The following is a 15346-nucleotide window of genomic DNA, read 5'->3' as shown; positions in this document are numbered from 1 at the left end:
CCTGGCTGGCCATTATCCAATTCTGGCCACATAATCACCAATGGAGTCATTGTGAAATACACTAAAGTATAATGGGCCCACTCAAGATGTGAGTGTTTTTTTTTTTTTAATTTAGTTATCTCCTGCATTTCTGCAGAGCACAACCCCTCCATACCTTAGCAGGAGGTTTGATAGCTTGCTATTGCTTTAAAAGAAAAAAAATGACTAATGCTCAGAAGACTACATCCTCTGCCACTGATACTGTTTTGAGGCCTCTCTGGCTTGGTATTACTTGCCAAAACTTATGGAAATTGGGGAGGTAGAGCTTTTGAAAGCCACTGAAAAGCATCAAAAAGCTACTGGTGGAGACATTATAGAAATGTAAGTTATCATCAAAGGTGAATCAAATGAGATATTTGTAAAGCACTTAGCACGTGGTGCCTGGCACATAGTATGCACTTAATAAATGCCTGTTCCCTACCCTACCCCCTGTTAAAGGTGAAAATAGTTGTTTTTTAATTATGGAATCAAAGAAGACAGATCAAAGGTCTAAGAGGATGTAGTATTAAAATTAGCCAATGGCATTCTAATAATCCACATACACCTATTGGATATAATTCAGGATTTGAAGTCAAGAAGATCTGGGTTCAATTTCTGCTTCTAACTGTACCTGTGGAAAATTACTCACTTAACCTCTGCACTCATCAGGCAGCTTCCCTAGGACTTATCTTAGATAAGTATTAGATAAGGTTGAGATCTGCACTGGTAGAAAAATTCATTCAATGCTTTCCAAATCATAGATCCTTCCCATTTTGCAAAATAAATCATCAATACATTGGTCTCCCAGGAGAATTTTTCAGTCTTTCCAAATTATGGATGGTTTCTTATTACTACTTGTAGAAATTGCTATTTCACCAGGGGGCGCTGTAACACTAAAGAAGATATTAAAGCCTGAACGCCTTAACAAACACCCCAAGTATGGCGCCTTGAAATTTGGTTGTCCTCTAGATGAAGAATATCTTTTTAATGAATGTTTATCTGGGAAGGAATCATGTAAAGACTATTTGATATGTGGGGTGAAAAGTTAAAAAAAGGATGCAATGAAGGCCCATTGTAGTGATATATCTATATACCTAAATCTCTCTATATACATATACATATACATCTCTCTCTCTCTCTCTCTCTCTCTCTCTCTCTCTCTCTCTCTCTCTCTATCTATATCTATATATATATATATCTATATATATATATATATATATATATATATATACACACACATACATATATACACATACATATATACACGTGTGTGTGTGTGTGTGTGTGTGTGTGTGTGTGTGTGTTTTCCTACCCTCTACTCTTGGGCTGTTTCCCAAATAAATCACAGGAATCTTTGAGATTCTTAAAATGCCATAACTTTTTTTTTTGGAACTGCATAAGAAAATGTTCTAAGAAGGAACTTCATAGCAGGGCCTACCCTATGTTTACACTTCATTCTGAAGGTATTTTTAATGTTTTGAAAAGTAAAATAATTTTCTATCACATCTAGCTAGTCCTTTCCTGTAACAAGTTTCAGAGGTGACAACTTTTCACAAGTTACACAATTAAAAGATTTTTTCGAGCTGAAAAAGACCTTGAAGGTCATTTGGTCCTAATCCCGAATTTTACACATGAAGATACTGAACCTTCCCTCCCTCCAGGCTTATCATCCATATGTATACCTAGTGCTATCATAGTTGCAAACCAACAGGCCACCCCTTGACCATCATGCCTTCTCCCTTCAAGCTCTGAAATGCAGTGGGAAGAACCCTTGATTTGGTTTTAGAATAACTGGATCCAAATCCCATTTCTGCTATTTTGTATCTAAGTAGATAGAGATTGGCCAAATCATTTCTTTGCCTTTAAGTTTCAGATTCTTCCTCTATAATTAGGCATGTGAGATTAAATCACATTACCTCTAAATTCCCTTTCGGTTCTAAATAGCCCTCCTTATGTGAGGTTGGTAGTGAAGGCATTCACCTCAATTTACAAATGAAGAAGTAGGCACAGTGAGATTACCCCTGGATAGCCCTTGTGTAACCTTAGATAAGTCAGTTTTCCTTTTTGAAACTTAGTTTCTTCACTGGTGATATTAGGGGGGTGGGGCATCAGGTGAACTGGATGCTTCTCTAAAGTCCCTTTAAACCTAATGATCTTATGCGGATTTTCTCACTTTTTTTTCAGACTGTTACTTCATTGCTAACTTAGATTCTGCTAGTGTCTTCTACGGAAATCTCATCACCAATTAAAACTTAAGCAATTATAAATTTAGGTGGATTTAAAAAAAATTCATACAATATCTTAAGAGGAATATCTTCACTATAAGACTAGCTTAGGGCTCCTGAAATCAAGTCTACGACCAATAACCAGGCTCAGGAGAACACTTCAACTTCCTGTCCAATGCATCCAACTAGCCACTTACTATGAACTCATGATATCATTAATAAATAATACACACACTAACACACAGCCAGAAATCACAGTATTCCAGTTTGGGAAAAAACCCTGGTGCCCACCTGCGTTCTATGCCAGATTACAGATGCTCTGGAGTGACCAAGCTTGTTCCGACAAGGTCCTTTATCATAATGTATTAAGAGGAAGTCATCCTGTAAAACAAGAGGGGAAGAAAAACAAAACAAACAAGAAATAGTAAGTGAGAGAATTCTATTCATTTCATGAAACCCCTGCTCTGGCAACTAAGCTTTTGGGCCTACAAATAAATGGTTGAGCTTGTTAACAGAGCAGGTGTTTATTCTCAGAATATATTTTTTTAAATGCATAAAATAAAATTCACTGGATTACAAAAGAAAACAATTATACTGAAAAGCATTTGTCATTTTTTTTTTTATTCACAGATCCTGGGGAAGGAGTCCTGGAGAAATCTTCATTGTGATTCAAAAAAGGCAAGTATTACTTGGGACAGTAGACTCTCATTTGCTTAACAGAAAAATCTGTTGTAATATTAACTTTGTACACAAAAAGACACCTTTGATATGGCATGTGTCTAACTTTTATATTCCTTAGATTTCTTTTTATGTATTTCTATTCATTGAGACAGTCAAATCAGAGAAGGCAGACTTAGGTAGTAGGAAGACCAGTAGACCAGGAAACTTGGTTTTTTTTTTTATTAGCAGTGTGAGCCTAGGGAAGCAATTGCACTTCTCAACCTACCTCACTTGTTAAATGGAGATAATAACAGTGGAATCATCCACCTCACAGGAATGTTGTGAGGAAAGGCCTTTGTAAACTTTACAATAGTCTATCAATGCTAATTGTTATTTATCCTCCCAACTATAGATAGGGATGTTTATCAACTCATGGGCTGAGACTACACTCACTTCCATTTTCTTAATACTAGGAAATCAACAAAATCTCTTATGTTGCTGCATTGGCAAGAAAAAGTTATTTTTTTAACAGGTTCTGGTTGAAAAAGGAAATGTCACTGCTTATTTAAATTGAATATTCCAAAGAAAAACTGAAGACAGTTTATTCTTCCCCTGTGACTGTAAAAACTCAGGCCCTCCTTCTGAAATGAATGTAAATAAACCTCAGGCCTTTCTAAATATAAGAACTGGTGAACCTGGATTCCTGTGCTCTCAGAGGTGGTTCTTAAAGACAGCTATAACAGGGCTGGAGGAGTTAGCTCTTTTTGGTGTCAGGACTCTTTTAAAAACAATTCCCTGGCCCTGAAGTCAGGAGGACCTGAGCTCAAATCCAGCCCCAGACCAAACACGTGACACTTACTAGCTGTGTGACTCTGGGAAAGTCACTTAACCCCCATTGCCTAAAAAAATAAAAAATAAAAAATAAAAATAAAAACAATTCCCTAGAAAATGGAGGACTGAACGTTTTCTCTAATCCTCATAACTTCTCTGAAACTTCTCTAAAATAGAAGTTATGAGTGAGAGATAAAGCAATTTCAGCTGCCTCCACAGTTTAGGAACCCCAAAACAGAAACAAGGTAAAAATCTGATAAACTAATACAATACTACCTAATCTTTAACATGCATTCTCAGTATCTACTCACCCACTACCCCGTCCCAAATAAGCTAATACACAGGCTTGTACCACAATTCAACAACCTCACTCCTTCCTGGGGTGTCAGAGATCCAAAAAGCAGAAATATGCTCAGTCTAAGCTAAGAGTACAACAATGTTGTATGCTACAACAGAGCTCAGCCAGAGAACTGAGGAACAGAGGAAACTGAGGCAGAACACATGTGTGAGGTTCTGTGGCATCCCACTAAGGAAAGGCAAAAGTATCTAGCTGGGGTCATTTCTGTCCCCCCACAAGTCACTTGGGGCAAAGACCACAGTTGGTAAACTATGAATTGCCCATCGTAAGAGAAAATTGAGACATCTTTGAGATACTGCCCTGAAAGAAATTACTATTAAAGGGGAGGGAGTTAGAAAGTGAGCAAAAGGAAAATGTAAGGAAAATGACTGAAATTACCAAAGATCTTAGGAAGAAAAAAACTCACTTAAAGACCTTGAACGTAAAGCACATGAACCAGCAGATAAGATAATAAAAGAAAGAAATATGGACTACTGATCAGAGAAAAAAGTTCAGACATTTCTAAATACATATTATAAGACAAAGAAAAATGAATCAATGCCTGATAAGGCAGAGGACCCTGTGAATTCCAAAGAAAGTATATTTTTAAATAGTTTAAAAGAGAATAAGAATTTTGAAAGCAAAATTTGTGACCTGCAGAGTGAAAGTAATTGCCAGAATAGAAAAACTTGAACCCACTGTGGCAGGTCCCACTAAAGAAACAAAACAGAGGATAACTGCTTGGGAATGCAAATACAAGGAAGTAAAGAACAATGTGGAAGAACAGAAGCAAAAAGCAATAACATTAAAAGAAAATATGATCTCCATACAAGCAAAACATACTGATTTCAAGGACAGAATGCTCAGAGACAACTTAAAGATTGTAGGTCCCCCAGAAGAACATGACATGCCAAAAACCACGAACACCATAATATAAGAAATAATACAAGAAAACTGTCCAGAATTTCTGAATACAGAAAACAAAGTCTCAATCTAAAAAATGCACAGATCACCTCCAGAAACAAACAAAAAACTATTGTGCAAACTCCAGGACACATAGTTGTTAAATTTAACACTGAGAACAAATTCTACAAGCTACGAGGACAAAGATTTTTAAATATAAAGGAAAAGAAATTCAAACAACAAAACTATTTTGTCCTTACTAGAAACCACAGAAGGGAATAGAATAATGTATTCTGGAGAGTAAGGGCCTCCAGATGCAACCCAAAATTACTTACTCTGCAAATCTCAGCCTAGTCATTAAAGAAAACACATGGTTGTTCAATTGAAAAAAAAAAAAGAGTCATTCAAAACATTGCTAGAGAGAAAACCAGTTCCTTGGACGCCTTTCTTTTGGTGTGGTATAACAGAAAGGTGAGCTGGACCTACAGTCTGAAAGTTTAAGTCTGAATCTTATCTCTGACACGTACTGGCCACCAGCAGTCTTCTCACTCTAGACAGGACTCTGCCCTGTGATCCTCTATTCTGATTGGGTGACTTTGTGAGCTACGCCAACATTTCATGATTTGCCTAGGCCACGGTCCCTTCACTCCTGACTCGACTTCTGATTCTCCAGTCCTCTCCATCACCTCACTAGCAGCTTTGCCCCAAATGTGTGGTATCTCCTACCCTCTTTGCAGCCTTCCTTGATGATTGTTTTTAGTATCTACATAATACTTCATGGTTAACAAAGCACAATACGTATGTTATCTCATTTTATACTAAGAACAGTCCTGCGAGATAGGCAGTATTAATATAATCCCCATTTCTTATATATGTGTTGTCTTCCCTCATTAGAATGTCAGTTCTTTTAGGATAGGGATTATTTTTTTCTCCTTATATTTTTATCCAGCTAGGAACAAAAGATGGGGGCAGCTGAGTGGTACTATAGATTGAATGCAGGGCCTGGAGTCAAAAAAATCCTGAGTTCAAATTCAGCTTCAGACACCGACGAGCAGTGTGACACTATACAAGTGTCTCAAGCTGCCATTTGCCTCAGTTTCCTTATCTGTAAAATGGGAATAATAATAGTCCCTCCTCCCAGGGTTGTCATGATGATTAAATGATGGTAAAACTTATAAAACACTGAGTACCTAGCATGTTGTACCATATAAATTTTATATACTATACAAATACTATGTTACATATATATATACATATATATATACACACACACACACACACACACACACACACATATATTACATACATTTTAGCTATTAATTTAATTGTTATATTATTAGCATCTTTATTCCTCTTCCCTCCTCCCCATTTTATATAGGACCCAGTGCATACATCAGTCACTCAGTAAATATTTATCAAATGAATAAAAGTTTGTAACACATGTTTCTATCCTCATCTTATGACATAGGCTTTGTAAAAAGCATTTTGCTATATTAAGATCAGTTACGACCTTGTCCCATGCCCCACTACAGTTTAACTAACAAGGCTTTTAGATCTAACAATGGCAGGATTTGACTGGAGTCTTGGTCTATTTGTTTAGGATGCCACATTTCCTTCACCATTGTGTTAAAGAGAGTTTCAGTAAGCTGGCAGTTAGAAGCAGAAACAATGGGACAAATTTTAAAAAGTCACAATCAGCAAGACAGTCAAGGTTAAAAATAAAATCCTTTGTGTTTGCCAGCCATCTCAAGAGTTTAAATTTGTTTATATTCTCCTATTTTTTTTTTCAATTTTACTCCTCTTAAAAATTCATGACTTGAGGTTTGTACTTTAACACCATTGATTTTAGTCCTGGTCAAAAATCCCAAATTTCCCAAATTTTAATAATTACAATGCACATGAGGTCATCATCACTAACCAATATTTTTAGGCTATCTGCTACAAGAATGGCACCATGGGGGCCACAGAGAGAAATAACAGCAACAATTCCCATTTCTACGGCACTTTTCAATTTTAAAATTTCTTTCAACACACAGTCATTAAACACCTATTACGTGAAAAGCAATGTTCACAGTGGGAGATAAAAAGCTGAGAAATGATATCACCATGATAATGATAATAATAATAGTAGCACATAGCATCTGTATAGGACTTTAAGGTTTGGAAAGCTTTACATATTTCATCACATTTAATTCTCACAATAGCCTCTATGACAAGTGCTATTACATTCCCTCTTTTGTAGATAAGAAAACTGAGGCTGAAAGTTGCAAAAGGACTGATCCATATAATTAGTGAGTGTCTGAGGCAGGATTTGAATTCAGATCTTCCTGCCTCCAAGTTCACTGTTGTATCTATTGTGCCAACTAGATACCTCTAAGGAGCTTAAATTAGGCCATGGCATGGAGAAGGGGCAGAGAATAGAGAGACACAAGAAAATAAATATCATATGAAGAAGGGTATGATAAAGGTATGGGAGAAATCTATGTAAAATATTCTAGAATAATGTAAATCTGAGAAGGGTGAGAATACCTTAAGCTAGTGGGAGGTCAAAACAGGGAAAGTCAGGAAAGTTTACAAAGCATTTTCTTCACAATACGCAAACAAATTTGAGATTCAGAATGGTTCATTGACAGGCTTCTCAGGCTGGATTTGTACTCAGGTCTTCCTGACTCAGTCCCAGAGCTCAATCTACTGTGTTAGCTAGCTGTCTCTATCTATTTGATGATTTTAGGCAAGCTATTTAAGATCTGTGAACATCAGTTTCATCAATAAAATGAGATTAGGTGAGATGATGTCTGAGGTCCCTTCCAGTTCTAAATTCTATGAAACCTATGATTCTCTTGTAAGGGGAAATTGGATAAGAGGCCTTCCCAAGGAGTTTCCTTCCAGTAGGCTATATCTTTTAGTAAGATGCCAGAGTGCATGTTTGACTGGAAGGAGCCCAGCAGTATGGGAAGGCCTCCAATTTCTTTACATTACCTCTGTCCCAAACAAAACACAATCCTTATTCCCACTGAATCTAGTAGAAGAGCTACGACAAGTATATAAATATGACAAGATTGACTCTGATTAGAGCCAGCTATGGAAACAAAATTAAGAAGAGGCAGAAATCACTTCTAATAAAGGTGGAGGCTATTAGTAGAGAAGATTTCATGAGGTTAGACCTTATGGCTAAGATTTCAGCATGCAGATATGGGAGAAACAGATATTCTAGGTAGATCAAACAGGATGTAATAATATGCTGAAGTCTCAGGGGACCGTTATCCATTTGGCTAGCATAGAATGTTCACACAGGCAGCCAGGTACTTAGCTAGCAATCTAATGACTAGAGTTCTGGACTTGGAGTCAGGAAGGCTTGACTCTGAAAACTGCCTCAGACATTTATTAGCTATGTGACTCTCAATTAGTCACTTACACCTCTTGTCTCATGTAAAATGGCAAGAATAATGGCATTACCTCACAGGGTTGTTATAAAGATCAAATGCTGGATAATATATGTATAGTATTCCATCTGGGCTCACTCTTCCAACTTGGCTTCACATTGGCAGTCTCAGTCCCCAAAGGGAGGGTGATGTTTCTAAGGGTTCTTTAAGTAATCACTAGGGTTTCTCTTATTGTTGCTCACAAGCCCCCATCTGCTATGCTCCCTATTGAGTTTCAGGCAGAGTTAATAAGCATTTAGAAAGTGGTTATTTACTATGAACAGTTGGTATACAATATTTTCCCACAAAAGCCTAGGGACTTTCTCTCACAAGAACACAAAGTCTCTAGGGTTAATAGTGGGCTTAAACTTAGATTATAAACTTGCATTAAACTTGGGTAGCGAAGCATACAAGTAGAGGACATGTGTGTCCAAAGGGTAAACTTCCTTTCTTTAGCCAACATTCTTTTCTGGTTCAAGGGAGTCACATGCCTCGAAGCTGCTTCTTTCTACAGGCTAACTTTCTCTATTTGTCTTTTGTTTCAGTATCCCTCCTTGGTTGTCAGTCTGCTCTGGGTTATATGTGTTGTCTCTCTAATTGGTCCCTTCTCTTTGATGACAGTCAGTGATAGGTGGGGATGGGCGTGGGGTAAAGAGGCAGAAGCTCTTTTCCTCTTCACCCCAGCCCCCAAGAGGGCTTAGTTCATTTAGGAATCCTTAACTTCAGAACTGAAATCTTCCACTGTTAGGCTAATCCACTCTGGAAGGAGCTCATTTCTGAATTGACCAAGTCCTATGGGCAGGACTAGAGATTCACAATTCCTAAAGAGATCACAAGACATAAACCATTTAAAATTTCAGCAGGTCCATTGATTGACTGATTAATGAGGTGGAGAGTTAAGTGGTGTGTGTATGTATGTGCATGCACACATGCGTAGGCTATATATATATATTTATGTATGTATGCACGTACATCTATCTCTTTTCAACTCTTAAAGTACTATGTAAATGTTATTTATTTATTTATTTTTTATGGGGGAGCTATTGCAGATAGGGTTGGAGAAATAGGCTGGAGCCAGATTACGGAAAGCCTTGAATGCTAAGCCAAAGCAAATGACCAGAGAGAAACTGTCTTAAATCATGTATGATTTTTCAATCAAAAAACAATATATGATGCACCTATTAGTAAGAGGTTTTCTCTCTCTCCACAGACTATTATAGGCAAGCAAAATTCAATTGCCTAACGAAACACTCTCATATGCCTTTTTAAGAGCATTCTTGGTCTAGTGCCTCACAATTTAATAATTAGTATTCAATTGATGTGAATGTCTCTAATAACCAAACATAAAAGCTAAATATTTTTGCTTTAGAATCTGTTTTCTATGGCAACCAAATTAAAATAGTCTTTCCTTTTCTGTATTGCCTCCTCAACAGCACATTGATTGAAAATGCTAAATAGAAAATATTCTGTCATCAAAGCTTGGTAGTTTTTGCTCCTCTCCTTAACTAGCATTAATTCAGGCTTAAACCAAAGCCATTGAAAGGTCTTTGCAATTTTTTTAAACAAATATTTGAATGCTGGTTTGCAAGGTCTGTCAGATAGTATTCTTTTAGAGCAGCAGAGAGCATGCAGACATTGTCACTATATAATTGGGTCATTCCGGAGGGAAAATGAAAATATGTAGAACCAGAGCAGCCACCTGCCCATTTACAGCCAACTGTAGAGATAGCAAACATGTGGCTTACAACATTCACAAGTTCAGCCCCAAACCAGATTAAAATGCAGCTCCTATTTGATGTATCTGATGTTAATGTGTTGGTGTATTAAAATACACACACACACATCTGTGTGTGTGTGTGTGTGTGTGTGTGTGTGTGTGTGTCTGGTTTTCTTTTTTATTCTTTCTTTATTCTTGTTTTGATTTTTTAGGTACGGTTTTCTAAGTCAACATGTGGCTGCCAGGGATCCTTATATACAACCTGAGTTTGACACTGCACCGCTGAGCTAGACAATTCAGCATAGTAGAAGGGGGAGGAGAAGGAATACATGAAATCTATAGATGTTCTATGTGACTTTTAGTCTATTTCAAACTTCTCCCCTTTGGAATTTTTGGACAAAGTTGCCAAGATAAAGCAAATCAGTTCAATTCACATCCCTTTCCCTGACAACTTTGGGTGAAGTTCTAATGAGTTGATAATAGTGGAAAGCTGGCAAAGGTAGAAAAATAAATAAACCTATAGATAATTTAGCCATTAGACAAGTAGCACCTGCATGAACAGGGACTTACAACTTATGCGAGGAGCCCATATGCCATTAACAAAGTATAGCTAACTACTGCTTATTTTTAAGATAAGAGAGAGGGAACTGGATAGTCTGGTCAACTAAATATCTTGATTAATATGGTTACCTAGAGGAGTACTGAGGCACAGTGGATTGAGAGCCTTGGGGTCAGTAAGATCTACTACAGATCTGAGTCTTTCTTCTTTCATTAACTGTGTGACCATAGGCAAGACACTAAACCTCTCAACGCCACAGACAACACAGGTCATCAGTTATAGATGAAGTGCCTTTCTGTATCATACAATGAACAAAATCATAAAAAATAAAATAACTACCTTATATACTATACCAGAATTAACCTCCCATTTCCTTTTCTACCTGCCAAATCCAACCTTTATATTATCATAACATACAATATTACATATTATATCATATCATATCATATCATATCATATTATTTTCCCTGTCTGATCCTATCACTCCTCCACTCAAAATCTTTCAAGGATTCCTCATTTCTTACCAAATAAAGTTCAAATGTTTGACATTCAAGGAACTCCACAATTTGATGCCACTTTATCATGTTATTTTCGTCCATGTATTTTATTACTCTGACCAAATCAGAGTTTTCTGCTTTACAATCTTGCTCCAATAACTGTTTAGACAGACTTCTTGTTACTATCCATACACACGCAACATGGCATTCAAAATGGCTTACTCAACATACCTCCTTTGCACAGGTTGTGCCTTTGTACAGGCCATCTCTCCTAGGCCTGAAATGTACCCCCATCCCCCATCTCATGGAATCCTTAGATTTATTAAAGGCCTGGCTCAAGTATTACCACTTACATAATTCCTTTCCTGATCGCTGCCCCCTTAAATTCCTTTGTATTATGTACTTATCTGCGTACAAGTCTTCTCATCTCCCAGCTCCCAAAGAGAAAGTAAATTCCTTGAGGGCAGAGAATACTTTTAATTTTGTCTTTGTTTTCCAGCACCATGCACAATGAATGACTCTAAGCCTCCACCCTATGCTAGAATGTCCTCTTGCATGATCTGCCTGCTGCATTCCTAAGCATCCTTTAAGAGTATAGGAAGTGATTTGATTGATGAAGAGAACTCACAAATCACTAAAGTGCCATCCCCAGTGTAAGTCAGCACCTTCTTCTGCCAACTCCAAACTAAGAGAGTTTGTACTGCACTAAGAGAATGTCCAGGGTCACAAAAGCCTGTGTGTGTGTGAAAGTTGACTTCAACGCATGTTGTTTTGGTTCTAAAGCGGACTCTCCACTAAGCAACATGACCTCTCAGTGTAATAGATCCTTTAAAAAAACTGGCTGAAATGCCAACTTCTCTATGAACCTTTCCATGACTGTCCCAGGAAATAATTTCCCTCTATAGACTCAGTAGGGCATTTGGTTTACCTCTCTTTGGTGCACTTATCAGCATGACACAATGGGAAAAGTCATGGCTTTGGAGTCAGATAACCTTGGTACAAATCACTTCTCGATGGGAAACTATTGCTGGGTACCATGGGAAAGTACCTGGGTCAGAGTTCCCTCATGTGAGAGATGGCTTAAAGTGCAGTTCCCTCAGGCCTAAGTTTCATCCTTCTAGAAAACCCTGAGTTAAGCTTCCCTGTCTCCAAATCCACGTCAGCACAGGCAGTTCCTGGTTGCTTCTGCCTCCTGGCACAGGCATGCATGTAGCTCCCAAATATGGGTATGTTTGCTTCTATTGGGTATTAGATTGTATGCCTTGAGTACCCAGCCAATGGGGAAAAGAGGTAAGAGAGTGGGAGGGGGCACGCGTTAGGGCTATAAAACTTTGCTTCTCACAGACAGCAGGCGCACTACCTGGCTGCCACTGATTAAGGGACTAGGGCCGTGACCTTTCTCAGGAGAAAGAATAAAGACCTTTTCTGATCTCGGATTCAGACTTCAAACTCTTGATTTTGGTAGTCCTCATCCCACACACTCATATGTAAAACAGGGTTAGGCTAGATGACCTCTGAGATTCCTCTTGGCTCAAGAATGCCTCTGAGATCCCTCAAGAATAATAGTCCTATGATTAAAGTTATTTTTACGTTGGTCCTAATCTTTTTAAGTAGGTGTAGGTTTTATGAGGGTAGGGACTGAACATACTTAATGCTGTTCAGTCATGTCAGTCATATCTGACTCTCCATGACCCCATTTGGGGTTTTCTTCACAAAGATACTAGTTTGTCATTTCCTTCAGCTAATTTTACAGATGGGGAAACTGAGGAAAACAGGGTTCCACAGCTATTAAGTATCTGAGGTAAGATTTGAACTCACAAAGATGATTCTTCCTGACTCTGGACTTGACATTCCATCTACTATGATACCCAGCTGCCCATCTAAATATACTAGATCTGGAGTTATAAGACCTGAGTTCATATCTTCCTGTACCTTATCTAAACTTTCTGTCAGTCAGTGCCTAGCACAGTACTCCACATACTGCTAGCATTCAATACATGCTTATTGATTTAAATTTTATAAAATAGAATACACTAGAAAATATTTAACTAAACATAGATCAATTTGAAGATTCAGAAGGCATTTTAATAGTCTATGGCACTACAGAGTCATGACTGATTATCATTCTCACCACAAAAGATTAATACAAATTCTGGCTAATTGGGTCAATGTGACCATAGGCACAGTGCTTTCTGTCTTTTAATTTAATTTCTTCATGTATAATTTGAAGGAACTGAACCAAATGACATCTCAGGTCCTTTCCAGTTCCAAATTTTTTGACTTTGGATAAATGGGTTTTTATCCATCCAAACTATCTACCCCCCCAAAATTAAGCTGCTTCACCTCAAAGCTCTTACTCTATCTGTGTGAGTTTGGATAAGTCACCCCTCTCTTGGCCTCAATTTCCCATCAGTATATTAAGAAAATAGCACTAGACTATCTTTAAGGTCCTTTTGACTCTAATTTCTAGGATCCTGCATTATAGTCCATCGGCCTTAAATGGAATCCTCCGATCCTATATTATAGTTCATTTACCTATATAAATATTCCAAAGAGTATTCTGGGCCAAATTCCTCCTTATCCATAAAGCTTTCCCTAACCAGAGCAGCCCACATTGTGCGCTCTCTCTTTCTCTCTCTCTCTCTCTCTGCTCTGCTCTTTCTTCTAAACTCCAAAACTAATCAGTGTCTCATTTGCCTATTAATCATGTATTGGCTTACGGCATCTGTTCTCTTGCATATATGAACTGTTATTTCAAGGATGACTAAAAGATTATTTGAATCATTCAATGGTTATTTGACAGTTTCATGTACACTAACTATCAGATCCTAGAGGGAAAGTATTGTATCTTGTATTTTTTTTTGTAGGCCTGATGTCTTACACATTAAATCCTCAATGAAAGGAGTGGGTTAGAGGTCTTTAAAAAAAAGAAAGTCTGTCCCATTTCATCAATTTCACCATGCCTCAAAAACAAAACAACAACAACAACAACACCAAAAAGCCCCCAAAAAACTAGGTACTGGTAACGAAAATGTTACCTCCTTCCTCCTCAATCCACTACCTTGAAATAAAAAAGCTATTCATGGTATCATTGCACTTGTCTTCATTCAGTGATGACTATGGAAACCAAGGCTAAGTAGCCAAGTTCCAAGACTGTGGGGTGGGGCATACTCACATCTAAGGACTCCAGGCAGTACCAGCAGAATGCATGTTTGCAGTTTTTGCACATCATTTGGGCACAGCCTTCATCCCGTTCAATGTACACTCGGCACTTTGGGCAGCGTTTGATTGGTGCGTCTTCCTCGTCTATTTTGAAAGATGAGCTGTGGGAGACACTTTGTTAGTTTTACTCTGCATTGGCATCTCAATCTTACTCTTTACTCATTAGCATTCTACATCTTCAGCAATACCAGTTTCCTTAATATAAATTCCAGAATGTTTTTTTTTCTTCTTTTTCCTGTTTAAAGCACTGTATTTACAAGAAGCCACTCACCTCCCCAGGGCTGATTACGTAAGATGGAATAATACCTGGAAGCATATGAGGTATGACTATGTGGTTCTTAGGCACTTATAGTTAAGAGGGGAAAGCAACCTTAGAGATTATCTAGTCCAAACTGTATTTTTATAGATGGGGAAGTCGAGGCTAGAAAGGTTAAGTGACTTGTATGAAATCCCATGGGTTATAAAGCAGTATCTGAAGCCAGATCCTTAGACTACAAATCCCATGGTCTTTCTAATGTTAATATCAAACATATACACACAAACACTTTGCCATCCAACATTCTCCAAAGTAGACACCTGGGGAGACTGTCCACAATCACCTTGTAAGAAAATCCTATGGAAAAGTTAAACAGGATAAGGTCTTACTAAGGCTACTTCGTATTCTCTCCAGTTCACCTATCAACATGTATTTGTGAGAAATCATAATGAGAAGCAACATGGAGGAACGGAAAGAAAACTTAACAAGAAGCAACAAGGAGTTCAGGCTTCCAGCCCTGCCTCCACCTTTGACCTAGATGCAGGAGCAAATTACTTCATTTCTTGGAGTCATATCTGTAAAATGGGGATAATACCACCATAACTCCAAAGGAAACGAACTAAAACAGGTAACCTTAGGAAGTTCCTTGAGTCTTTATAATTCAAGATTCTGTAAATGACAGTATTAATAGAGACATGA

The 15346-nt window shown here is 37.8% G+C and overlaps 1 protein-coding gene across 3 annotated transcripts in view; it reads right to left on the bottom strand.

Moving 5' to 3' along the window:
- RNF144A (ring finger protein 144A) overlaps positions 1-15346 on the bottom strand; it is a 155381-nt gene that overhangs the window by 13078 nt on the left and 126957 nt on the right. For all 3 annotated transcript variants that reach the window (XM_020992627.2, XM_020992628.2, XM_020992626.2), the window contains 2 exons: positions 14345-14492; positions 2535-2624 (listed from right to left, as the gene is read on the bottom strand). In XM_020992627.2, the coding sequence (XP_020848286.1) occupies positions 2535-2624; positions 14345-14492 (238 nt within the window). The remainder of the gene's footprint in view (positions 1-2534; positions 2625-14344; positions 14493-15346) is intronic.

The sequence above is a fragment of the Phascolarctos cinereus genome, unplaced genomic scaffold, assembly GCF_003287225.1.
Source record: "Phascolarctos cinereus isolate Bilbo 61053 unplaced genomic scaffold, phaCin_HiC Scaffold_2;HRSCAF=192, whole genome shotgun sequence".
Lineage (NCBI taxonomy): Eukaryota > Metazoa > Chordata > Mammalia > Diprotodontia > Phascolarctidae > Phascolarctos > Phascolarctos cinereus.
Note: the sequence above shows the minus strand (reverse complement) of the source record. Positions and strands in the feature narration are given on the sequence as shown.